The following is a 23,628-nucleotide window of genomic DNA, read 5'->3' as shown; positions in this document are numbered from 1 at the left end:
GTCTCGACGGAGAGGCGGACTGAGCCCTCGAAGCTGCAGACTTTTGGCAATTCTCCAGCGTATTCAGCATGGCAGAGCCATCATCATCGTCAACGCCGGCTTCACTGCCGCGCGCCCTGGTATCAAGGCTCGAGAGAGATGCACAGAAGAACTGGGACAAGTGGTGGAAGATCCATGAGACGAGGTGAGAGCCCCGGTACCCGGCGCCGTATGCGCGTCTGCTCACGCCCACCCTCGCCGCCCTCTCTGTCCTCCAGATTCTTTCGCGACCGCAACTGGACCGACCGCGAGTTCGGAGCGCTCAAGGGGTCAGGAGCAGCTGATGGTCAGCCCAAGTCAGGCGGAAATCAAGGCGGCGAAGAGGGCGAGGATGACGACGAAGCTGCTGAGCTGGTACAGCGCAGTCTGGCCGCTTCCTCGTCAGCCTCATCATCCTCAAGTGCCCCAGCTGCGCCTCCGGTGCTCTTGGAAGTCGGATGCGGAGTAGGCAATATGGTCTGGCCCCTCTTGGACAAGATGCCTACGCTCAAGGTTCACTGCTGCGACTTCTCAGATCGAGCCATTGAGCTGCTCAAGGTGCGCTAGCGCTGCGCTGCGCTGAATGCTAGTTGTCATTGCAAAGGTATATGGCTGATGCTTGCTCGCCTCCATTCGCCCGCCAGCAACATCCCCGCTACGATCCATCACGGGTCCACGCCTTTGTCTGGGACATCACTCGACCAGAGCAGCCCTACTCGAACGACAGCGAGGACTCGACGCCAACTACCCTCTTCTCCCTCATGACGTCCCATCCCTTCGGCCCACCCACACTCGTCTCATCCGTCTTCTGCCTTTCAGCAATCCCTCCTGCACTCCACTTGCCTACCCTCACCAGCCTGTTCGCTCTCTTCCCCGCGACGGCGTCATCACGACCGCCACCCGCGACGCTCCTCTTCCGCGACTACGGACGCGGCGATCTGGCCGAATCCCGCTTCTCCGTCCGCAAAAGGGCATGGGACGAGCCGCATCTCCTCTCTTCTGAGGGACTGCCGCACTACCGCCGTGGAGACGGGACGATGACTTACTTCTTCGACGAGGAATACCTGCGGCCGCTGGTCCAGCAGGCGATTGCTGCGCGGGGAGAGGAGGGAATTGCGACGTGGGACGAAGAGCTGGGTATCGTCGAGAGGATTGGGCAGAATCGTAAAAAGGGGTTGACGCTGACGAGAAAGTTCTTGCAGGGGGCGTGGACGAGACGGTCGAGCCAGCCCATGTCCTCCGAGTAGAGTAGTAATTGCATCGCATGCTACCCGCTTACATGACGGTGCAGTCGTCGCGAGATTTGCCCTCCTCACGCCTGCCAAGCTGCGACCATTTGTGCGTGTCCTTGTGTTCGGCCATGAGCTCTGCTAGTCGATACTCGTCGGCTTGGCTCAGTTTGAGGCCGCGAGCCTGGCGGGATTGAAGGGCCCGTAATTGCGAGAGGTGCTCGGCGGCTATGCGTCTGCGAGGAGGCAGGCTCTTGTGAGTATAGAGTCGTGCGCTGGACGCCTCCTCACGCCTTTGTGAACAGCGGTGGCGGTCCTACCCACTTGTCAAGCTTGCGGTTGGTCATAACGTCCCCGAGGTTGGGCAGAGAGGGCAGCTTGGATGTAGACGATGGCGGCTGTTCCTGCTTGCCTGCTGACGTCGACTGTGCAGCTCCGTCTTGCAAGCCCAATCGCTTCATCGCTATTGTAGCTGAAACCGCCGCTGCTGACGCTGACTGCTGCCGCGCAGCCCCGTTCTGCGGACGAGGGACGCTGTTTGCTGCGGGACAATCATGCTTGGCCACCTCGCGATGCGCAGCACAGAATCCTTGGCCACACTTGGGACATTCCAGTCGCAAAGTAGCGAGCGACTTGTTGCATCGACGATGAGAGCATTGCGGGCCTGAAGAATGCTTTTGCCGGTCGCGATTGCTGAACGCCTCCTTGACGACTGAGCATTCGCCTCCTTCCACATGTCGCCTAACCGCCTCCTGCCTTCCTCGATCGCCGGCACTCCTCTGCCAGACCCGCGGAACCTCACCGCAGAAGCCGCAGCGAGGAGCCAAATAGCCTGCGCCTTCCTCTTCCCCCTCCTCCCGCGGGGCTAAGCGTCGATCGCATCTATGCTGGAGCGGGGTGCTGTGCTCGCCACAGTATTTGCCTCCGCACTCTGTGCATAGCAAGGGGAGAAAGTCGAATTGTCGGCATTCATCGAAGGCACAGGGGACGTTGCCTAGTGAGGAGAGGAATGAAGTATCTCTGCTTGAGCCATTAGAGCTCGTCGAAGAAGAGGGGAGATTGAGCGGCGAGAGGCCTGCGAGCGTAGAGGTGGTGGCGTGTGCTTGGCGTGGTGGCATGGCGAGGTGCGGTTGTGGTGGCCACGCTCTATGTCGACCGATCTACAAATGCTTCACCCCTTTCTCAAGTAGTAGACTGGCCGACCCTCGACCTCTGGCGCTGACGCAAGCGCCTATCTGCCAGAATGATTGGGAAAGCGCGGCGAAAAGGAGGCAAAGAAACAAAGCTCAGTCCGGACTTCGGGCGTAGGGCGTTGATGTCGTGGACGAAGGCTGTGCACAGGCTGCCGCCGCACGCCAAGAAATGCCCGAGGGACGCGTCACGCCGTCACTCGCGAGCACTTGGCTACGAATGGCATTAAGATACAACGGGGAGGTGGCTCAGCTAATCGTCATCACCCTTCTGCCTCTTACGACTTCCGCCCTCCTGCAGTCCCTCCCTCTTGCTGCCGCTCCCACTCGCCGCACCCCTTTGCGCCTCCGATAAGAACGCATCGATCTGGAAGGGGTCATTGATGGTGCGCTGCGCCGACCCATTGGCAGACGTGTCCTTCTCGAAGAGAACAGGTCCTGATCTCGGCTCAGCGCCTTGTCCCTCTGCGCCACTGAAGGCCTTCGACTTGCCCAGCCCGAACCGATCCGATCTGTTGAGCTCGTCCTGCACTCCTTCAGCCGTCCCACCACCGTACGCCTCATCTGAGCCACCCTGCGTCGGACGTGAATAGATGGCCTGTGCGGCGCTCGACCCGTTGAGAAGCGAGCGGTCGTACAAGTTGTACGACTCCTCGTCGCCGAAAGAGGCATTGAGCTTCTCCTGGTTGAAGAGTCGACTGTCCACCTCGCCACCCTTTGCCGTGGGCTTGGCTAGGCCCAGCGCCACCTTCTCCGAGATGTCGCGATTCTGCTCGCGCATGAGCATCTTTGCTCGTTGCTCGGTGCCCATGTTCGACATGCGCAGCTCACGTTCTCGCTCACGGCGTCGCTCGGCACGTAGGCGGTCGCGCTGGCGAGCGTCCTCGTCGTCTTCTGAGTCTGAGCCAGAGGCAGAGTCGCCATCGTCCGATCTGGAGACGCTGCGGCGGGCCGAGGGTCCAGCGCTGCCGTAACGAATCGGACCACCCACAGAAGCCAAGCGACCGTCCTCATCGCCCTCGCCCTCTTCGTCGCCACCCCGCATTGACGGCGTTGCAGAAGGAGCGATACCAGCCCTCTCCTCTCTTGCCCTCTGAGCCAGCAAACGCAGATGCTCCTCCCTTGACGCCTTCTCCTTTGCCGCCAATTTCTGCTGCATAGCGGAGCGCTGCCTGACTTCCTCCCTCGCATGTCGCTCAGCGAGGACGAGTGCTTCAGAGAATTGCGCAAATCCATCGTTGATGTGGACGTCCTGCAGTCCTCGTCCGTCGGCAGCCAATCGCTTGTCGAGCGGGATGGTGTAGCCCTTGTTGTTCTTCCAATTGGAAATGGAAGGGGGAACAACCCAATCTTTTTGTTCTTGAGCTGTGATCTTGCGAGGAGGGGAGCGGAGGACTGGTGGCGGCGGAGAGGGAGGACCCTTGGGCACTTTTTTGAACTTCCAGCGAGGTGGCTCTAGAGGGTCTTCGACTTGCTCTGTCATCTTGATGATGCGTTGCTGGCCGCTGCCCCCTTGTTGACCCGGTGTATACCTCACGAAGGAGCCTGGGCGTGCGGCGAGCGGCACGAGGGTCAGCATACATGGATGAGGCAGGCTGCTTGAACGGACGCGGCACTCACTGTCGCCTCCCTTCTTCTCGACGTGACTGGTCTGCGCTCCCTTGATCTTGACGTTGACAATCTTCTCTAGCGCAGCTCTTGTTCGCTGTGCAGTCTCTGCGACGGCCTCTGCATCCGGTCGATCAGGCAGCATGTCCTGGGGAGCAAAGGCGAGAGGAGAGGAGGTCAGTCAGGGCAAGAGCTGAATGTATGCACCCGTGCTATGCTCACAGATGCCTTGGCTCCGGCGCGCTGGGTGAGCGGTACGAGGTCCTTGTGTTGCGACTGGACATGCTGTCCCTCGCGACGACCTTGTTGCACGATGGCATCGTAGCGGACATTGCCTTCTCCATCGACTTGGAGGGCGAGGGAGCCTCCAGACGTGCCCTGCGAGTGAATTGCCAAGTCAGTAAAGTCGCACTTTGTTTCACGACTGAACTACGCCCGCTCACCTGCTTCTTCCTGCCCATCTCCAGTGGGTACTGTGCGATATGGCATTCCGGATATGCTCCTCCGTCTGCAAAGTCTTCCTGATTTCGCGGCTTCCACCCACTCCTTTGTCCGTATGGCGGGATGCGTGTGACTGGAGCAAGAGCGGATGTTGACGCCTGTGCGCGTTCATCATCGTCTGCATCCTCTACAGTGGGAGCGTAGCGTGGTGGCGGCAACGCAGCCGATAGCGTCGCGGCGGACATGATGGCGAGTGGTGGTGGTGTTGGGAGGATGGACGTCCCTGCATCCCACTTGGCCGTCCGGACGACTCACTCTCACGTCTGCATCCGTTCCGTCCGTCCGTCCGTCCGCTGCCTCAGCCGGGCTGGTCGACTTGGGCGGGCTGACTTTGCTCGCTCGGGCTGGAAAAATTTGGCTCGACGACGTGAGCCGCGATTCCTCGTCGTCTTTCCTTCCCTTCTTTCTTCCCCCCCACCCTTGCTTCGTCAGTCATGGCGGGTAAGAAGGCATCATCGTCGTCGCCCTCAAACGGCCTCAAGAAGGTCAAGGGTGAGAACTTCTATCGCGACGCCAACAAGGCAAAGCGTGTCAAGCTACTGTCCAAGAATGGCATCGCATCCAAGGCCATTCGAGACAAGGATGGCAAAATCATTCAGGCTCAAGAGTTTCAATCATCAGAGGCAAAGCCAGGACGAGTACAGCCAGACAGAAGATGGTTCGGCAACACGCGCGTCATCTCGCAAGACGCACTCGACCATTTCCGCACCTCGCTCTCATCGCGCGTAGACGACCCTTACTCGGTCCTGCTACGACGCAACAAGCTACCTATGTCGCTGATTCAAGACATCAAGAAGGGCAAGGCAGCGCCCCTTACTACCGTGGAGCCATTCCAGCAGACGTTTGGGCCAGGAGCGCAGAGGAAGCGTCCGCGCCTCGACGGCAATGCAAGCTCCTTCGCAGAGCTCGCTCAGAGCAGCACTCAGGCCGGAGATGACCACGACGACAAGATTGCAAGCCAACAGGCCAAGCTGGCCGGCGAGCATCTCGTACCCGTCGATCGCGAGCTTGGCGCCGACGCTGTGGAGGGTCAAGATGTCGACGCCGACAACGTAGCGTTGCTTCCCGCCGACATCTACTCTGCGCCCGTCACTCGTGGCCGCTCTGAGCCCATCTACAGCAAGGGCCAATCAAGACGCATCTGGGGAGAGCTCTACAAGGTCATTGACTCGTCGGACGTCGTTATCCACGTTCTCGATGTGCGCGATCCGATGGGCACGCGATGTCGCAGCGTCGAGAAGCACATCAAGGAGGAGAAGCCGCACAAGCATCTAGTCTTCCTGCTCAATAAGGTCGACCTCGTTCCGACGTGGGTTACGGTGAGTACGCGCGTGCCCCCCCCGCGCCCCGCTCCCCTCCATTCTTGCCCCACAATCATGTCAAGTACTTTGCCAATCTCTCTTCCATGGCTTTGCGACTGTTACGAATGTGGAAGATTAACGGCCAGGGTGTGCTTGCTTCTTTGCCCGCTTTGCGGGCCCACCGTCCAAGCCCCTCTCCCGCCATTGAGGGGTGGGCGCGTCGGGAGGTCGGGCCGCCCTGGTCGACGTTTGGGATGAGTTGAGGTCGCGTCGCTCCTTCGAGTGGGCACTCTTTGAAATCACGTCCTCGTAGTTCTCGAACGAACAGCGCGCTAACCATGCGCGCATCCCCATCACTGCAGGCACGATGGGTCAAGATCTTGTCCAAGGAGTTTCCTACGATTGCGTTCCACGCCTCGATCAACAACTCGTTCGGCAAGGGCTCGCTCATCCAGCTGCTCCGCCAGTTCAGCGTCCTGCACTCGGACCGCAAGCAGATCTCCGTCGGCTTCGTCGGCTACCCAAACACGGGCAAGTCGAGCATCATCAACACGCTCAAGAAAAAGAAGGTCTGCAACGTCGCGCCTATTCCCGGAGAGACGAAAGTCTGGCAATACGTGGCCTTGATGAAGCGCATTTACCTCATCGACTGCCCTGGTATCGTGCCGGTGAGCGCCCGTGATTCGGAGACGGGTACGGTCTTGAAGGGCGTGGTGCGCGTGGAGAATCTCGAGACGCCGGCCGAGCATATCCCCGCGCTCCTCTCGCGCGTCAAGGAAGAGTACCTGCGCAAGACGTACGGCCTCAAGGCGTGGAAGAACTCGCACGACTTTCTCGCTCAGCTGGCCAGGCGGTACGGCAAGTTGTTGAAGGGCGGGGAGCCTGACGAGGAGACGGTGGCCAAGATGGTGCTCAACGACTGGATCCGAGGCAAGATTCCCTTCTTTGTCCCGCCACCGGAGCCTGACAACAAGGGCAAGGGTAAAGCGGTTGAGCCGACGGAGGACGACGTCAAGCATGGAGCTGAGCGCGGCGTGAAGAGGGTCAAGGGCGTGGAGCAGCCTCTCAAGCAGATTGCCGTCGTCACCAAGTTCTCCAAGGAGGACGTGAATGGCGGGACAGAGGACGACTTTGTGATGGAAAGGGATGACGAGGGCGAGGAGCCAGAGCGCGCGAGAGGCGAGGGCGACGACGACGAGGAGAGTGAGGACGACGAGGACGACGAGGACGGCGAGGAAGGCGAGGACGGCGAGGAAGGCGAGGAGGAGCTGGCTGAACTGCCGTGGGAGGACGTCTTTGGCGGCGCAGACGCGGAGGATGACGACGAGAGCGAGAAGAGTGCTGCGTCGGAGGACGCAACGCCTGCGCCGCGTAAGGAGGCACGCATGACGACGTCGAAGAAGCGCGCCGAAAACTTCTATACCCACGCCAACGTCAAGAACAAGAATCGCGAGCGCGCAAAGGTGATGCGCGAGACGCGCGGCGTCGTAGGCGGTAGCGCCAGTCGTGAGCGAGGCAGTCGGGTGGGTGCGAACGGCAAGGGGGCGGCGCGAGGAGGGAAGCGTGCAAGGCGTTGAGCACGCGAGCATGTACATTCTTTCTCATCCTGTTGTGGCCATCTCTGTACACTAGATCCGTGAGACTCAAGCCTGCGTGAAGTGGGAGCGTGGCGCGTGGCGGCCTCGCTGCTCCACATCCCATCGTGCTGCGAAGCGAGTCGATTCGAAGCGGGACGAGGGGCGGCGGACTGGCGAAAAATTGAGTGGCTCGCATCGCCCGCATCCGCGCTCGCATCTTGGCTTCCTGCACATCCCTACCACGACTCGACGATGGTAAGCTCGGCGTGGCGAGACGTGGTATAAGCCCGCTGACACTTCGCATCACCAGCCATCCATCGAAGAACTACCGCCGGATGCCGAGGTGACCACTCAGAGCTCGGCGCCGCAGCTACCGCCAGATGTCGATCCACGCGGTCCACCTAGCACCGGCGTCCGGGGAGGCATATCAGAGGAGCTGGCAGAGAGGTTGGCGAGGCAAATGGAGGCAGGGTGAGTCTGCGCGGTGCGAGCATGAAAGGCTCCATCCTGACGCTCGCGCCTCCGCCCTTCGCGACACGCGCAGCCCCTCGTCTGGCAAGCCCCAAAAGTCCCTCGAAGAGACGCTCCAGTCCTTCGAGTCGGTGCCCCTCTTCATGAAGGACCTTCCCAGCGCCGGCGAGGAGGACACTTCGTCGTCCGGCGTAGCGCTTGAAGCTCTGCAGTCCCTCGCCTTTTCCGGCACGCCCAACGAGCAGGCTACCAACTTTAAGAACCACGGCAACGACTACTTCAAGGCCAAGCGACATCGCGACGCGCTGGGATTCTACGACAAGGCTATTGCGGTCGAGCCGGACGACGCGGAGTTGCTACTCAGCTTGCATCTCAACAGGGCTGCCTGCCAAGTCGCGCTGGGCAACTATCGCTCCGCGCTGCGGGACACGAGCAACGCGCTGGGCATCGACCCGCGATCGCAAAAGGCCTTTTATCGCGCCGCGCGAGCACTCTTTGAGCTGGGTCGCTTCGTCGAGGCGATTGACTGCTGTGATCACATCCTCGAGATCGATGCGGCAAACAAGGAGGCGGTGACGCTGCGCAACCAGATCGTAGAGCGGGCGAAACGACGGGAGAAGCACGAGCGCGAGAATGCAGAGCGACAGGAGCGACAAAAGAAGATGGACCTGGCCCTTCACCAAGCACTTCTCGCCCGAGGTCTTTGGATCGAGAAGAGTCCACGTCCTCCCGCTGATCATCCGGCCAAGGCTCACTTTGACGAACAAGGGCTTAGCGCCGCCGGCACGCCGGACATTGTGCGGCACCCACTCGTACTCCCCGTCATGCTCCTCTACCCGCAGCACAGCCAGTCCGACTTCGTCGAGGCGTGGCACGAGGACACGACCGTCGGCGATCACCTCGACGCCATGTTCCCCGCAGAGGCTCGTGGTTCGCTCGCATGGGACGAGGGCGGCGAGTACGTCTCTGCCAATCTGAGCGTATATGCCTCGACGAGGAAGAGGAGATTGCTCCGTCTCGGCCGTGGGCTCAGTCTGCGCGAAGTCATGGATCAGGGGGCGCAGGAGAGCAGTGATGGCGATCCGAAGAAGAGGGACGGCGTCGTGTTGCGAGACGGGATCCTGTCGCTCGTCGTGCTGCCCAAAGGCGGGGATGCAGAGAAGAAGTGGATCGACGATTTCAAGAGGGAGAGGGAGGCAGCCAAGCAGAGAGGCGACGAGTAGCGGCGTGAGGGCGGGCGGGAGAATCATGTCTATTGGGGAGCATCGCAGCAATGAAGAGACAAGCGCGCGCGCCGCGCCCGCCTCAGCCGCACCAACGATTGACACCATTGAAGCAAGCATCCCCCGTCTGAGCAGGCTCGCTGCCGGGACAGGGGCACTTGGAGCAGTTCTTGCCCAACTGACCGCCCGTGTGCAGGGCCCGGAAGCTGGCGCAAGGGTTCGTGAGTGCCACTTCAGACTTGATGACGCCCGTGATGCTGTGGTCGGGGTTGAAGCATCCGGCTTTGGCGTAGCAGGTGCCCAAGTTCACGCGTTGGGTCCAGCCGCTGGCGGCGAAGAAGGCCATGAAGGCCAGAGTAGCGAGGAGTTGGGCGGCAAGCATGGTCTGCGGTGGTGGCTTGGCCTGGTCAGTGGGCTGAGAGGTGAGGCGGCGGGTCGATGTGCAACGTTGGGGAAGGAGAAGAGACGAAGCTGAAGCTGGTGGGCGATCGTGAGGTAAGGGGATGTGGGCTGAGGGCACCCGTAGCCCTCCTTCGCTTCAGACCGCCCACCTTCATGGTAATGACCCATTATCTGCCGTCGCCGTTCTCGACCTCTGGGTGGCAGCTGAGCAATCTTCCTCCGTGCAGGGGGGAGGGCACCCGTTCGGCAACGCCTAGTACGAGGCGAGAAATGAGCAGGCAGCTCGTTGCCGTCCAATTCCTGACTTGACAATGAGAGAGGGCGCGGAGCAGCTCGACTTATCAACCCACAACGCGCGTCAGCTCAGAAGACGACGTCTCTTCCGCATATGCGGTCTGTGGTGCTGAGCACAGCAGCTCGGCATCAAGCGACGCAGCAGCGAGCACCTTTGTCACGAACCCCAGTAGCAACTCGCCGCAGCTCTGCTCATTGATATCATTCAGATGAAGTTATGCAGCCTACATCCTCAAAGCCACACCGCACATCACAAAATCGATCCTCAACCACGTCGCCGCAGAGCAGCGTAAAACGCAACTGCTCACGCTTCACGCCGGCGTCTGCTACGGTCAGTGTCTCGTCAAGAGAGGGCAGCGTACGCTACCTTTGCGCACTGAAGCATCTTAGCAGTGTGAAGAAGCAACGAGCTTCAGGAACATTGCCGCTGCCACATCCGCGTGAGGCATCACGTTTAGAAAGACCTCATGTCACTGCGGTGGAAGGCTCAGCTTGCCGGCGCAGCGGCATACGCTGATTTCACGCTAATCATCGCGCACGATTGATGTCGTCGCTTGCTCGAGTGGCCGCAAGTGAACAAACGTGCAATCTTTGCAGCTACAGTCCCTTCTCCGTCGCTTCTACTCGAGATGATACGCCGTTTTGCTCGTTGTGGCTAAGTGTGCTCCTCGAAATAGTAGTCGTCAACTTTCAGCAAGCTCCAATGGAGACGTTGCAGATCAATCAGCATCAGAAGAGCGCGGCAGATCAGCAAGCAGATCAGCAAGTCAGTGATGCAGCAAAGTCATGTCGCGCGCTGCGGAACGATTGGCGGAGAGACGCAGCGAAACCTGCGCGCAGAGGCGTCGTGTTCACATCTTTTGTTCATACTCGACAATGCTGTGGATTATTCATGCTTCAGTCGTCGAGGTGGCAAGATGTAGGCTTTCAAGGTCGTTAAAATTACGAAGAGAAAGCAAGATTTTCAGGTTTCTGAGCGAATTACTGGCTCTTCTGCTGAAAAGACGATGTTGATTGTGGATCCGCGTCGCGCCGGCGCGCCGCGTCTCAGCTCTCTCCCCAATTTCCATTCGTCCGATCGGAGTGACACCTATACCAGATTTGGCCAGTAGCGCCATTGCCGTCGGTCCGCCGTCGGGTCCAAGGCAGACCATTTCCATCGACCAACTGCTTTCCCGCGCTCAGGGCCCGTTGCGGGGCGCCGGGCGTACCACACCCGGTCCCACGCCGTCGCCGAGTCGTTGACCCGCAGCAATACCTCCCAATTGCCAGCACCTGCGTCGAAGTAGAGGAAGGGCTCCCTCGTGTCGTCCGTGGTACCGTACGTGACGTGGTTGAGGGTATTGCCCGGCAGCTTCAGCCTGTGTCGACCTTGGCTGTCCCTTTCGAGTGGGAAGCGCGCGCCCATGTCTCGCAGCCTGATGGCGATACCGTCAATGAGCTCGGTATCGGGCATGCGCTCTGTGTGCACGAATGGGTCAGCGCCAAGTTTGCTCGCCATCGCCTCGGCCATTCGACGGAAAGCGCGGTTCCAGGCAAAGTCCACCTCCTCAGCGTCCGGCGAGTACATGGCTCTCTCCCCCGTTGCGTCGCCAAGCTCGATGGACGGGTCGCCTTCGTCCGTCACCGTACACGGGTAGCCAAGGATCGGCCTACTTGACAGGCGCGAGCCGAAGTTGTCGTCCAGGATCGGGTGGTCCGCTACCGAGGTGCCTCGGGAAGACGCCACCGCTTGAGCAGCGGCCCGGCGAGAGGAGCGCTGATCGCAGAGCCGGAGGTGCTTGGAGGAGCCAGGCCAGCTGGTCCCGCCCCGATTGGAGCACGCATCGTTGGATGGCTGCATGAAGAGGGGGAGGAGGAGGAGGAGGAGGAGGAGGAAGAAGAAGAAGAGGACGTGGCGCCGTAGAGATGGTTCCTGCCGGCCGGCGCCAACCGGGTCTTGCGTCAGAGTGATGTGGAAGGCTGGGCGCGGAGGGGAAGGCGAGTCAGCGCCGCTCTGCATTGTGAGAGCCACAGCTACTCACTCTCCAGCACGTCATTCTTGTTCTCGAGCAGGTATTAGCCTACGGGCTTGGTGAAGACGTCGGCTGGGTCGTTGATCCCGGGAACTTGAAGTGGCTCGCTGCGATCGAGCTGAAGTCAAGCTTGCCCTCCTTGCGTGCAGCGAACCTTTCGTCGTGCTGCTTTTGGCGTTGCGCGACTGTCTGACCCGACGCCTCCCCAACGTATCACGCCAGCTCTCGCGTGCCTCCTGCTCCACGGTGGACGGCAATGATGAGGTACGTGCCAGCGCTGTGACATTTGTGGGCGTCGAGCTCGGGGTTGTCGCGCAGCAGCTGCCTGAAGCCCTCCTCCGTCGTCGTCCAGAGAGGTCGGAGCGAGGCCATGCGGTTCATCGCCCATTGGCTGTGGAGCGTTGAGTTGATCTGGCGGAGGTATAGCTCCAGATCCACGCGCGAGAGCTTGTTGACCACCGCCTCCGGCACCACCAGTCGCTTCATAACCAGTATGTGCGTCTGCATCTCCGCGAGGGTCATCTTGCCGCCCGGCGAGACCATTCGACGAGCCATGGCCGCTACCGAGTCTCCGACGTAGGAGCCGTAGCTGGACTGCACGAAGTAGTGGCTCAAGTTGTCCTCCAGAGCCGACTGCTTGGCCTCCTCCGTTCTTGAGCTCACCATCTCCCGCTCAAACTCGTCGATGAGCTGCTGGTCGATGAGGCGTGGTTGGGCAGCAGAAGTGAGACCGCGAGTGCCAGCGTCGGGGAAGTCGTGAGTCGGCGGTTGGTTGAGCGACTCGCCAACTTGCCCTTGCTCAGTGGAGGATGGTCCAGCTTGCGCCTGTTGGTCGAGGACGTCGCCAATCGTGAGGTCGTCTGCTGGAGGCAACCAATTGTCAACGACTTCTTGCTCCTCTTCGTCTTCGACCGTGGCGGCTTTGTCGCGGGAGGCGCTCGAGTCCACTACTCCTTCTGCCAGCTGCTCCGCGGGTTTGCCTGCTCCTGCTGCTGTGTCTGTCGCCTCGCCCTCGGGTGTCTCATCCCCTGCCCCTTCGCCTGCCTCCATTCCCGTAATCGCCTCCTCCTCCCCTCCGGCGACTACCTCTTCCTCGCCTCGCGCGACTGCCTCTTTCTCGCTTCCTACAACTATTTCTTCTTCTCCTCCCGCCACTACCTCTCCCTCACCATCTTGACCTTGCGCAGCATCTGCCCCGCTGCGGTCCGGCTCAGGGTCAGCCTCGGTGGCCCCCTCTCACACATGCTTCGGCCTTCGTCAGCGCCTGGTCGACGCTGGCCTGTACTAGCCTCGTGCGTATCTGCTCGCGATGCCTCCTTGAGGGCGCCTGCCTGCGCAGCTTCCTCTCCTTGACCAGGCGCGCTACGTGCGCTGTTGCCGTCGCCGAGTCCTAGCACCACTCTCACTCTGTGCGCAGTGACGGAGAAGACCTGCTCGAGCCCGTCTCGAGGTACAAGGCCAGGCGGAAGGACGATCGTATACTTGACGCCACCTGGGATGACAATGGCGATGATGACCTAAGGGGCGAGCCGCTGGAGAGACGATAAGGGAGGCGCCTGTTGAGGCTTGGCAAAGCGCTCTTCCTCTGTTCCCTGCCTTAAGACCCTGTACCCTTGATGAGGACGTGGACAATGTCTCCTTCAGCTCTCTTTGGGCGACAAGTTTGGAAAGGGATGATAGAGTGCGGAGTGGGTGTCCTTTTGAATCGACGTGCTTCCACTCTACGGGAACCTTATCGTTTCCAGGCCTTGTCTCCTTGGAGGTACCACGTAGCTTCCTCTCCTTGTCGCGGTGCTTTCTCCTGAACGTGGAAAAGTCGCGGTGACGGCGAAAACTTGATCGAATCCTTTCCGAGCTGCATGGCCAGGTGTCAGAAAGACTGTGGACTTGACGCCAGCTGAGAGGCAACGACGATGACGAACGATGACGATGGTCTCAGCCACAAGCATCGGGAGAAACAGATCGCCAGGCGCGGCTGCAGGTGAGGCAGCGTATGAGCTCGGTATCCAAGGCGCCCTGCCGAAGGTGCGGTAGAGGGGTATAGGGAAAAGGAAGCCAGAACCCCATTCACTGGGGTCCGAGGTGTTCATGACACTCAAACAGGCATGCTTGGTGAAGTGCATCGCAGTCTTTGAACGCACCTTGCGCTAGCTGCGCAGAGAGGAAGGAGACTGCTTGCTGGCCGAGTCGTATACGACGGGCCTGACGATTGACGAGCTGACGATGTGCTTTGGAGACTGTGACTGCTGGGTGACAGGCGGACCTTGGGGGATGGTGGGGTGGGTGAGGAGTTGGCAGGGAGGCAAGTCGTGGTGAGGAAGGCAAGATGAACAAGAGGGTGGAACAAGGCATCTCCTCTGATGCCGCGTGTGTCGCTGGCGGCCAGCGAGACGATCATCGATCCATCCACTTTGTTGCCCTGTGACTCGGCTTGACGAGCGAGCGCGACGGGCAAGTCCGACCCGCCGCCCCGCTTCATTTGCTGCCGCACTTTTGCAAAAGGCAGAGAGAATTGCTGCACAAGGCTTAATTGCTTGCAGAACGTTCGCCGGGACCACCTTTGCTCGTTATTGCTTCGTCGTGCCAGGCACAGACGAGTAGCGAGGCGCTCAGCAGCCACGCCAACTCATCACTGATGCACAGCTGCACTTGGACGACCACACTGCAAGACGGCGTAGTCATGGCGACGGCGATGATGAGGGAGATGCGGCAGGGCAATATGAGCCCGAACAAAGCGACCAGGGGGACCAATCAACCAGATGGAGCGAAATTGATCGTGGTCGCCGGCGACCTCCGGAGCAGCGAGGCCAGGGCACAAACGCACTTATCCGCCCGCAATTGTCTTGGACGATGCGGCCCGCAAGCGCATTTGTCGGCTGTCCCTGACCCCAGCGGGCATCGCAGGGAGGCTGCGTGATCTCAAAGTAGAAAGTGACGAGGGACGGAGGGCGGTCCGAAAGCATGCCTTGCATGAGCCTCGACCTGCTCGCTCGCTGTCGTCTCGCCACCGCTCGCTTGAGCGGGCCTCCAGCACTGGTTGCCTTCTTTTCCTTCTCTCCACCACGACCTTAGTCGACCGCCCAGGAAGACGCTCATCATGTCCCAGTGTACTCGACACAGGACCATGGCTCAGCTACAGCGCCATCGATCCACATGGCGAAGAAGATCTCCGTCCTTGTGAGTCACAGCGCTGCGAGCTCAAGCCGAAATCTCAAGGACTGACTCATGCCCTGGCCTCCGCAGCCGCCTCAGGCAGTGTCACCGGCAGCACGATGTTGCAGAGTGGAAGCACGTCGATTCAAAGGTGTAGATCAGTAGGAGAAAGCTGAAGGAGACATTGTCCACGTCCTCATCAAGAGATAGCGGCTCAAAGGTCCGAGTCCAAAGGTCAAAGGAACGCAACTCCGCCGAGCCTCAACAGATGACTCTAGGGAAATTTCACTCTCTGTCAGTATCTGAGGGCAATGTACCGGCCGTATCGCACCTCTACTGACTGAGCCATTTCGTACCGTGCCTGCGCATTAGCCTGCCGCCCGAGATCATCAAGCATTGCCCCCTCGAATGGGCAGCATCCGCCCTTGAAGCTGTCGACAATGACGACGAGGAGGCGTATTTTGATTTAGACAAGGGCGGCGCTTGCTACCGGTCCGAGAAGGAGCAGCTTGCTCGTGCTCGCTGCTGCTTGCGATGTGCTATGGAGGGCATCGCATGCCTCGTAGTCCCCGGAGCCAAGACGACCACCTGCCAGGGATGCGTCAAGGCAAAGGCTGTCTGCAGCGCTGGAGCCTCGTGTGAGTATGCGTACAGGCAGCAATGAGGGCTTCTCTGACTCGTGAATTCCGTAGTCCCTCCTGGTCTCATTCCTGGCTTTCGTCGCTGGGCCATTGAGCGGGTCAAGGAGCTCAACAAGCCTGGCACCCAGCACAAGCCCGCTGAATGGATGGCTCTGCGCAACGAGCACCTGGAGCTGGGCTTGGGACGGGCCTATGTTCGCGAGGTTGAGGAGACGCCAAAGCAGAGGCGCAAGAGGAAGCGCAACTCGACGGACACCGGATCCCAATCGACGTCTGGTTCGGCGCCAGCCCAAGCTGCGCAGCCCACCATCGCTGCTCCTCCCCGGTCCGCCGCGGCATCTGAGCCTGGTCCTCGCCCCGTCGCTGGATATACGCCTCATCAAGCCTACGGCGTCGCCCCTCATCCAGCTCAATCGGCCCCACACTCATTTCAGTCCTCCTCTACTCATCCCTCCATTCATACCGCACATTCAACTTCTCTCGGCGGTCACGTTCATCCACTCCATGGGCTCCAGCCCCACACCAACGGGCGTCTCATCTTCCTACGACCGTGGGCTGCCTTCGCCTGCCCGTTGGACCCTACTCGTGCTCAAGTAGAGCAGATGAGGGCCAACTTGCACCAGGCGCAGAGAGAGGTTGAGTGGGCGCGAGGGCAATACCAGCTGGCTGAACAGCTCGTCAGCCAGCAGGAGCGCAGGGTAGCCGACGAGGCCGCCCGTAGCCAGCGTATTGCCTCGTGGGTCACTACCATCGGCCTTCAGCCCACCGACCCCTCGCTGCCCCCTCAGGCGGATGCAACGCCGCGCCCGTCCCCATCCAGCTCATTCCATCCTTTCCTGCCGGGCCCTTATGGACCGCGCTTTATGTAACTCCTCGCACGCCGAGCTCCCTCGAGATACCTTCGCCCACACGCATCCATACCCCCTTCCACGACTCAGCTGACTGTACCATACTTACACGCAGAATAGAACATGATATTAGGCTACGAGTCCACCCCTAGGCACTGCCGCAGCACAATGCGCGACGCTTACTGTGCTTGCACCTCTCCCTCTGTCTCATATCGAATCTTCAGAGCTGCTTGTGCCCCCGCCACGCCCCTCTCGCTCAGCCCTACGATCTATTGCGGGAGATACGGTAGGTCAGATCGAGGGACTGCATGATCGCCCCTCATTGGGCTCATCATCTTTCGCATTCACTCGTTGATGCTTTGATTGATCACATTAATTGGGCTGAGCGAGCAAAACGGAACCTCTTCGGCTCTACAATGACTGATACCATCGGCGAGGACATGAGAAGCTGGCTGATCGAGCAAGGATCCCGTCCGAGCCCGTCGATCGAACAAGTGTCCGATCATAGGATCGTCCAAGAGGGCCTGCCAATTGTCCATGACTTCTTCTTCTTCGGCCTCATCACTGACCGTGGTGGCTCTGCTGAAACCGTTGCCTGCCATGGTGGGATACGCTCATACTCTCCGCCTCTGCTGCTGTGGCTCTGCGCCGCGACTGGCACTGGCTGATGGCGGCGAGGATACCTGTGAAGACGCGCATAAGTGGAGCGGTGGCGGTGAGGGCTTAATCGAAAGAAGGGAATGGCAACGAGGCAGGGGGGGGGGGGGGGGGGGATGAGCGGGTGCGTGATGACGTGGACACAATGCCCCGCGCCCAGCTCGACCGTCGACGTCAGATCTGGCAGCGTGGGCTCGCGTGAAGATGCCATTCTATCCGTCCCGTAGCGATTACATACATGCCCCTCTGCCCGCGCCTGCGCCTCACCGCGCCTCTGCCTCACCCGGCGGTGTTGGCGCGAAAGTAGCACCCTCGGTCGACGTCGTCCCCACGGTGTCCACCGTCGACTCAGGCAAATCAAGGTGCGACGGCTGTTGCTGCTGCGCTGACGTACGACGCAGATCAGCGCTCGCCATATTCGATGACGACGATGACGAGGTTCGCTGTGCTGCTGCCCCTGTACCGCCACTGTTGCTCAGCAGCACCGGACTTGCGGCCAGATTCTCCATGCTAGTCCCCTTCAACCTCCTCTCCTGATCGCGCGCATCCTCCGCCCTCTGCCGCCTGTCGCGATCCACTTGCTCGTCGATGAGGCCGTTGTTCACCCCTACAATGAAGAAGAAGCGACGCAGCGCCTCGCCGATCGGTGCAGCGAGGGGCTCCTTCGACAAGAGGTCAACCGCATAGCTGTAGTATCGCCTCGAGTGGAAAGCAAAGACGTCCTGCCCCTCATCGTCCCCGACCACCTCATCGTCGCCCATGTTATGGAAGGTGCAGATGCCGCGGAACACGTCCGCCACCACCGGACTCCACGCCGCGACGTTGCGCGCTTGTGTCTCGGCGTCCAGGGGAAGGAAGGAGTTGATGACCTCCTCGCCTAGCGGCACGAGCGTCTTGCGAACCTCGGCCCGCATGGATCGATGCGAGGGGCGTTGGTCGCCATGCAAGCGGACGAGCACCGAGATCAGGGTCGCAGCGCTGGAGCTCTCCTGCTTGAGGAGATTGGGCAGCTGCTTCATAAAGCCGACCTTCCACAACGCCATGCGTAGGTCCTTGTCCGCATTAAAACGCTTGCTGAAGCGGTACGACGACTCGAGGACCGAGGTGAGGCGCAATAGCTCCGAGGGCGGAATCAGCTCGTACACAGCAGGTCGCTGCAGAAGCTCGTGAGTCGTCTCGATGAGCAGCAGTTGAAGCACGCACTTGACGATGATCTGCTTGAAAGCCCGTCGCCTCTCTGTACCGGACATCTCGCCATTGCTTCCGCCCGTTGGACTCATCGGGCCCGCCGAGGGGGACGAGACGTTTGACGACGAAGTGGTGGCGTCGGCGCGCAGGGCAGGGTCAAAGAGCTGATGCGCCGTCGTTGTATTGAAGAGATCGAGGAACGTGTCGACGACCTCGGTCCACTGGGCGGGAGAGAGCTTCTGCACATTGTTCTCCAGCAACTGCTGAAGGCAAGAAGTCCCAATGCGAGCCAACGTGTCGTTCTCCTGGCAAATGCAAGCGCAGAGCAGGCTGAGCAGCTTGGGCAACAGCTCCTCGAGCGTCTCAAAGTAGTACGTCCAGAGCGCGATGAGGTTACGCAGCGCCTGTATCATCGTAGTCGAGAGCCAGACGCTCATATCCTCTTGCGTGCTGAAGCGCGAGATGTCGGAGCGAGAGCGCAGAACCGCAAAGATGGGGAAGACGACTTCCTGGCAGACGGTGGCCCAGAAGTCCTGCCTGAATGTTGAGCCATGCCGCTTCAGGATGTCAAAGAGGGCGTCCAGAGCCACGCGTCGTACTTCGAGGTCATCGCCGTTCATGACTATGTCGTAGAACGCAAAGAGCGATGGGAACCAGAAGCGAATCATGGGGTCGTCCGTTGGCGGTTGGGCGGCCGGCGGTCCCGGATCGGCTTCAGCGTCCAGGGGGCAGACGGGTGAGCCCAACATGGCGGGAACGAGCGACGTGAGGACCTCGACGCTGCGCAGAGCAATCTTTTGTGCTTGCGTTGCCTTGGCAAAGTCGGTCAAGCAGACGGTGAGGTCAGCAAATGCTCCAGCGATGATGATCTGCGGGTGCGCGGGCGAAAAGAGGGATGTAAGCTGCCGATCAACAAGGCGTGGTACAATGCCGCCGCGCCTACGCACCCGATCGAAATGCTCGCCGTACAGCCCGCGCACAAGCTCAAAGGCATGCGTCGCGACCCTTTCGTTCGACTTGGCAGCAGCGCCCAACGTCCCGAACAGCGTTCGCCAGCCCGACTTCATGTTCTGAATGCGCGATTGAATCATCTGCTGCAAGCAGCTAAGCACCATCTCCTTGTTCTCGGCGCTCTTGGTGTTGCGCATCGTGCACTCAAACGGCTTGAGGAAGTCCTTCTGGAACTTGAAGAGGGGCAGCTCCTCCAGCTCGAGGAAGCGGTTGGACAGCTGTCGCAGCGAATCAAGGGCAAAGGCTGATACGCGCGGATTCGTATGAGTGCAGACCTGATTGAAGTGCTGGCCCAGAACGGCCCAGATCGAGGACCATTCCAGCCTGATACGGTTCATGTTGTAGTACGAAATCTCAACGAGCTTCTGCAGCGAGAAGAGGCGCGGATGGTCCGTCATTCCCGACGAAACGATCTCTTCCGTGGAGTTCTCGGCCAGGCATTGCACAAAGTCGACGATGGCCTCGCCAGACAAGCGAGCCGACGAGGAGAAGACCATGTCCGCCGCAATGGTGACCTCAGTCGACACACCGGCCTCGACGACTTGCTGATCGGGCAGAGCTGCGTTCGGAGCTTTACGTCCATCGGGCAACTGACGCTCGTCCACGCCCCCTGAAATGAGCTGGAATCGCTCCAACTGCGACACGCAAGCAAGCACCTCGCGCCAACTCCCCTTGAGGTAGTTGCCCTCCGTTTGTGCGATCCCTAGCAACGTCTTGATGGCCTCGACGTTCTTGCTCTTCATCTCGCCGAGGTTGTTGAGGAAGGTGAATTTGGCCAGCGTGGTCACAAAGGCGTTGCGCTCCAGCTCCATGCCAAAGAGGCAGACGATATGGATCGCATCTCTGAAGGCGGCGAGACAGCGCGCGATGGTATCGGCGTCGTCTGACTCTTGCATAGGGCCGGAGATACCCGCAAGGAAGGCCATCCATGCTACCTCGAACATCGGGCGGACGTGTTCGAAATGCGAGGCCGAGAAGAATCTGCGTGCGGGGGAGGGAGTTGGAAGACGGTGAGCATGGACCTGCGGTCGGCTCCACGCGCTGCGCACTCACTGCTCTGCGGCTGCTCGCTGATCCGGTCTCACTCTCCTCTGCGCCCTGACCATCGTCCTGAACAAAGCCTCGGTCTTGTTCGCCATGCCCTCCGACTGCAAAACGTACGCCTCGCGCTGCAAGTCTCTTCCAACCGTAGCAATCGCGCCCGCAAGCCCGCCAGTAGGAGCAGGCGCCGTCGTAGCCGCTTGCATCTGTTCATCCTTCATCTTGATCTCATTCGTCTGGATCTCATCGTACACCGCCTTGACGTACTCTTCGCTCAGGCTCTTGCCATCGTCAATCCCTTCGTTATTGCGAATAAAGTCCTTGAGCGTCATGCGATGCTTGACCTGAGGATTATGCGCGTCCGTGTTGAGCATGATGACCGAGTACGCAAAGACGTAAGCTGTGTCTGCGTTGGCAAAGGCAGTCGGGTTGCCAGCCACGTAGCGTTCGGCGAATTTGAGCATGTATCGGTCAATCTTTTGCGATTCGCCGGGTAGGCGGAAGGCTTGGAGGAAGCGGCGCAGCGCGGTAGTGAACGCTGTGTTATCGAAATTGATGAGGTCGACAAAGGCGTGCATGATCGCGATGTTCTCGGGCTCGCCTTCGCCCAAGTATTCGCCGATTTGAGCCTGCGAGTGGGAAGAGTTGTCAGTGGATGAAGGAAGTAGCTTCGGCTTTCGCGTCGACGCACCTTGTTCAAGCCATCCGCGTAGAGCAAGAATCTCGCAACATCGCTGGGCTGTTTCGATCGAATGAACCCATGCTCGAGAAGGAACTCAATCCCGCGCTTTGGCTTCTGGTTGAACTTGCGAATGCCCTCGAGCAGCGTCGTCTTGCGCTGCTTAGACTCATGGAAGCGCGTAGGGTCGTCCTCGCCACCACGCGGGCGGCTTGAGTCTGGCGTCGCTACTCTCGATGCTTCGCCGGTACCGTCGTACGCCACCGCTGCTTCCTCCGCTCGACCATCTTCGCTCAGTCGCGGCGAGATGGGCTGCGCGTTTGCTTCTACGCTGAGAGCGCCGTTGCTGTTCGACTGGGGCAGAGAGCCTTCGCTTGAGGATGCTACGGCGCGCTGCGACCACACAACGAGGGAACGCAGCACAGCGCAGAGACACTCGAGAGATTGACGCTTCAGTCGCACCTCCATCGGCTCGCTTGCTGAACCTGAGCTGGCGTGGTCTCCTGCCGGACTGCTGATGTCGAGCGAGCTGGGGTCATTGAGCGCTGCCGTCGAGAGGGCAGGCGGTAGCGATACGGCCCCCGACGCGCTCGAGCTCACGCTCATGCGCTGGCTGCGGGACGGCTCCGCGTCCACATTGAGGGCGGCTTCTTTCGCCTTGTCCTTTGCCTCCTGCGACAACTGCGTCTGACTGATGCGAGACACGACGTTGATGAGCCGCTCGTAGACATTGTCTAGCGCCGTACGATCACAGTCGTAGTTGAGGTAGATCTCAACGAGCGCTTGGGGATCGCGGCAGACGCGCATGAAGATGCCGAGCAGGATCGTCTTTTGCGCCGTCGTCGAGCTCTTCATCTCGAGGATTGGCAGGAAGATCTCGTTGAGAAGCACCTCGATCTCCTTTTTCAGCTTGGTACGCAGCCCGCTGAGGACGACCCAGAAGATTTCGCATGCGACTTCAAAGACTTGGTTGACTGGCGAGACGGCGTTGCGACTTAGACTGAGGCAGAGGTACTGCTTGACTGCCTGCACGAGCGGGGTCCGCTCACCCGTCGTCGAGCTAGACAGGGAGAGGTCCGTGTCGTTGAAGACGTCGATGTGGGAACGGAGCATGCCAAGGATCAGATGAAGAACCAGCAGCTTGCTTCGCATAGCCTGTGAACGGAGGTCGCGCTCTGACTCTGCACCCGTCTGCTTCATGCTCAATTTGCAGAGGGCGCGCAGCACCAGAAATGCGTCCTTGACGAGCGACTCCTCCTCGGACAGCTCGTAAGCTGTTGGAGCGATTTTGGTGCCATCAATCGCAGGTGCTGCCTGGTCAAAAGAAGCTCTCGATTCCATCTCCTTGAGTGTCACGCGCTCCTCGCCGCTCTGCTCATCATTGCCGTTAGGGTGCTCGCTAGCGCTCTCGTCGGCTTCTTGCGAGGCTTTGCGGCTGCGTTGATTCGTCTTGATGCGGCCAAATGTGGCGCTGCACATCTGCGTCAGGACTCCTTGCGCGACTGCTTGTGTCTGAGCATCTTTCTGGTAGAGAAAGGCGTCGTATGCCGTCTTGACAGCTTGGAGGAGGAAGCTCTGCCGCGCCAGGCCTGCCAAAACGAGAGCGAGGAGCGCCTTGAGCTGCTGCAGGACAATTGAGCTGGGAGCTGTCGGCTGTAGGCTGCAAATGGTGCCAATGACGACGTCTGGCAGAGACTGCCCTCCAGCTGTCACCTGATCCGCAGATGCAGAAAAGAAGCCGTAGCTGACCATTTTGCCTATACAGTCGAGGGCAGTCGTCTGCGTCGAGATGCTCTTGCTACCGTCGCATGCTAATCTGAAGGGTTCGAAGACTGCTCGAGGGTCGTAGTTGGTCGAAGCATCGTTGGAGACCGTCTTGACGAGGTCTCTGGCTCCCTCTGCCGCCTCTCGCAACTCCTTTGCTGCAGATTTGGAGCCCTTGGCGTCTTTCGATGATAGAAGCTGCTCGAGTGCGGCAAGGATGAAGACGGAAGACCCTTTCAGAGAGGCAGAGCGACGTGGTGATGGTGTTGAAGGAGGCGGTGGGAGCGGAGCCTCGGGCTCAGGCTCTGGCGGCGCGTCCTCAGCTGACAGAGGGGCAGCGTCTATTGTGATGGCAGGTGGTGGTGCAGGCTCGCCGTTGTCATTGCTATCCTTTGGCGGCAGCTCGGGTTGAGCTTCGTCCTTTTCTACCGCAGCAGCTTGTTCGTCAACGTTATTTGGAGGCATTGAGTGCGATGGAGCGGAATCTGACTCCGCTCCCTGCGGCACAGCGTCCTCATCGTCATGGTGTGCGTCTTGTTGCTGCTCTGGCTCTTCGGCCGCAGCAGATGGCAGCAGCGATGTGCCAGCAGACAAGCGCGGCTTTGAAGACTCGTCATTGTTGTCATTTCCCTCGTCGTCGCGCTCGTTGCGCTGCTCGCGCACCTCGTCGTCGCCCGCATGATTTTGTTGCGACTCAGACGCCGACTCTGCGGTGATTGAAGAAACGCCAGTCGCGTCTTCTTCGTGTTGAGACGACATTGCGGCTGAACTCAGCCTATCGCTGCTGAGTTGCTGCTAAGCTGTCGTCGAAGAGGGA

The 23,628-nt window shown here is 60.0% G+C and overlaps 8 protein-coding genes across 8 annotated transcripts; 3 read left to right on the top strand and 5 right to left on the bottom strand.

The window, feature by feature from the left end:
* Nucleotides 1-68: 68 nt before the first annotated feature.
* On the top strand, nucleotides 69-1,711 carry BDZ90DRAFT_278608 (hypothetical protein; the record flags this gene model as incomplete). The annotated part of the gene is made up of 3 exons (XM_025509106.1): nucleotides 69-184; nucleotides 258-576; nucleotides 663-1,711. 3 exons carry the CDS (start codon nucleotides 69-71, stop codon nucleotides 1,263-1,265), a joined length of 1,038 nt encoding a protein of 345 aa, XP_025363843.1. The 3' UTR covers nucleotides 1,266-1,711.
* On the bottom strand, nucleotides 1,294-2,532 carry BDZ90DRAFT_278607 (hypothetical protein; the record flags this gene model as incomplete). The annotated part of the gene is made up of 2 exons (XM_025509105.1): nucleotides 1,572-2,532; nucleotides 1,294-1,483 (listed from the first exon to the last, which is right to left on the bottom strand). Exons 1-2 carry the CDS (start codon nucleotides 2,363-2,365, stop codon nucleotides 1,294-1,296), a joined length of 984 nt encoding a protein of 327 aa, XP_025363842.1. The 5' UTR covers nucleotides 2,366-2,532.
* Nucleotides 2,533-2,567: 35 nt separating this feature from the next.
* On the bottom strand, nucleotides 2,568-4,751 carry BDZ90DRAFT_278606 (hypothetical protein). Its single transcript, XM_025509104.1, has 4 exons — nucleotides 4,489-4,751; nucleotides 4,268-4,423; nucleotides 4,058-4,193; nucleotides 2,568-3,982 (listed from the first exon to the last, which is right to left on the bottom strand). Exons 1-4 carry the CDS (start codon nucleotides 4,729-4,731, stop codon nucleotides 2,691-2,693), a joined length of 1,827 nt encoding a protein of 608 aa, XP_025363841.1. The 5' UTR covers nucleotides 4,732-4,751; the 3' UTR covers nucleotides 2,568-2,690.
* A 229-nt stretch (nucleotides 4,752-4,980) lies between these two features.
* Nucleotides 4,981-7,899, top strand: BDZ90DRAFT_245716 (NGP1NT-domain-containing protein; the record flags this gene model as incomplete). Its single annotated transcript, XM_025507521.1, has 3 exons — nucleotides 4,981-5,865; nucleotides 6,210-7,310; nucleotides 7,735-7,899. The coding sequence occupies 3 exons, from the start codon at nucleotides 4,981-4,983 to the stop codon at nucleotides 7,897-7,899; spliced, it is 2,151 nt and encodes a 716-aa protein (XP_025363840.1).
* A 2,967-nt stretch (nucleotides 7,900-10,866) lies between these two features.
* BDZ90DRAFT_141961 (hypothetical protein) lies at nucleotides 10,867-11,880 on the bottom strand. Its single transcript, XM_025503476.1, has 2 exons — nucleotides 11,839-11,880; nucleotides 10,867-11,776 (listed from the first exon to the last, which is right to left on the bottom strand). The coding sequence occupies exon 2, from the start codon at nucleotides 11,655-11,657 to the stop codon at nucleotides 10,905-10,907; it is 753 nt and encodes a 250-aa protein (XP_025363839.1). The 5' UTR covers nucleotides 11,658-11,776; nucleotides 11,839-11,880; the 3' UTR covers nucleotides 10,867-10,904.
* A 162-nt stretch (nucleotides 11,881-12,042) lies between these two features.
* On the bottom strand, nucleotides 12,043-13,952 carry BDZ90DRAFT_259273 (hypothetical protein; the record flags this gene model as incomplete). Its single annotated transcript, XM_025508150.1, has 3 exons — nucleotides 12,043-13,019; nucleotides 13,070-13,346; nucleotides 13,752-13,952. 3 exons carry the CDS (start codon nucleotides 13,950-13,952, stop codon nucleotides 12,043-12,045), a joined length of 1,455 nt encoding a protein of 484 aa, XP_025363838.1.
* A 1,041-nt stretch (nucleotides 13,953-14,993) lies between these two features.
* Nucleotides 14,994-16,648, top strand: BDZ90DRAFT_141955 (hypothetical protein). The gene is made up of 4 exons (XM_025503475.1): nucleotides 14,994-15,006; nucleotides 15,073-15,276; nucleotides 15,355-15,620; nucleotides 15,675-16,648. The coding sequence occupies exons 2-4, from the start codon at nucleotides 15,251-15,253 to the stop codon at nucleotides 16,490-16,492; spliced, it is 1,110 nt and encodes a 369-aa protein (XP_025363837.1). The 5' UTR covers nucleotides 14,994-15,006; nucleotides 15,073-15,250; the 3' UTR covers nucleotides 16,493-16,648.
* Nucleotides 16,649-17,391: 743 nt separating this feature from the next.
* BDZ90DRAFT_217668 (hypothetical protein) lies at nucleotides 17,392-23,276 on the bottom strand (the record flags this gene model as incomplete). The annotated part of the gene is made up of 4 exons (XM_025504328.1): nucleotides 17,392-19,185; nucleotides 19,264-20,308; nucleotides 20,381-20,997; nucleotides 21,060-23,276. The coding sequence occupies 4 exons, from the start codon at nucleotides 23,274-23,276 to the stop codon at nucleotides 17,392-17,394; spliced, it is 5,673 nt and encodes a 1,890-aa protein (XP_025363836.1).
* Nucleotides 23,277-23,628: the final 352 nt, after the last annotated feature.

The sequence above is a fragment of the Jaminaea rosea genome, assembly GCF_003144245.1.
Source record: "Jaminaea rosea strain MCA 5214 unplaced genomic scaffold BDZ90scaffold_3, whole genome shotgun sequence".
Lineage (NCBI taxonomy): Eukaryota > Fungi > Basidiomycota > Exobasidiomycetes > Microstromatales > Jaminaea > Jaminaea rosea.
This window is presented reverse-complemented; position numbering and strand designations above follow the sequence as displayed.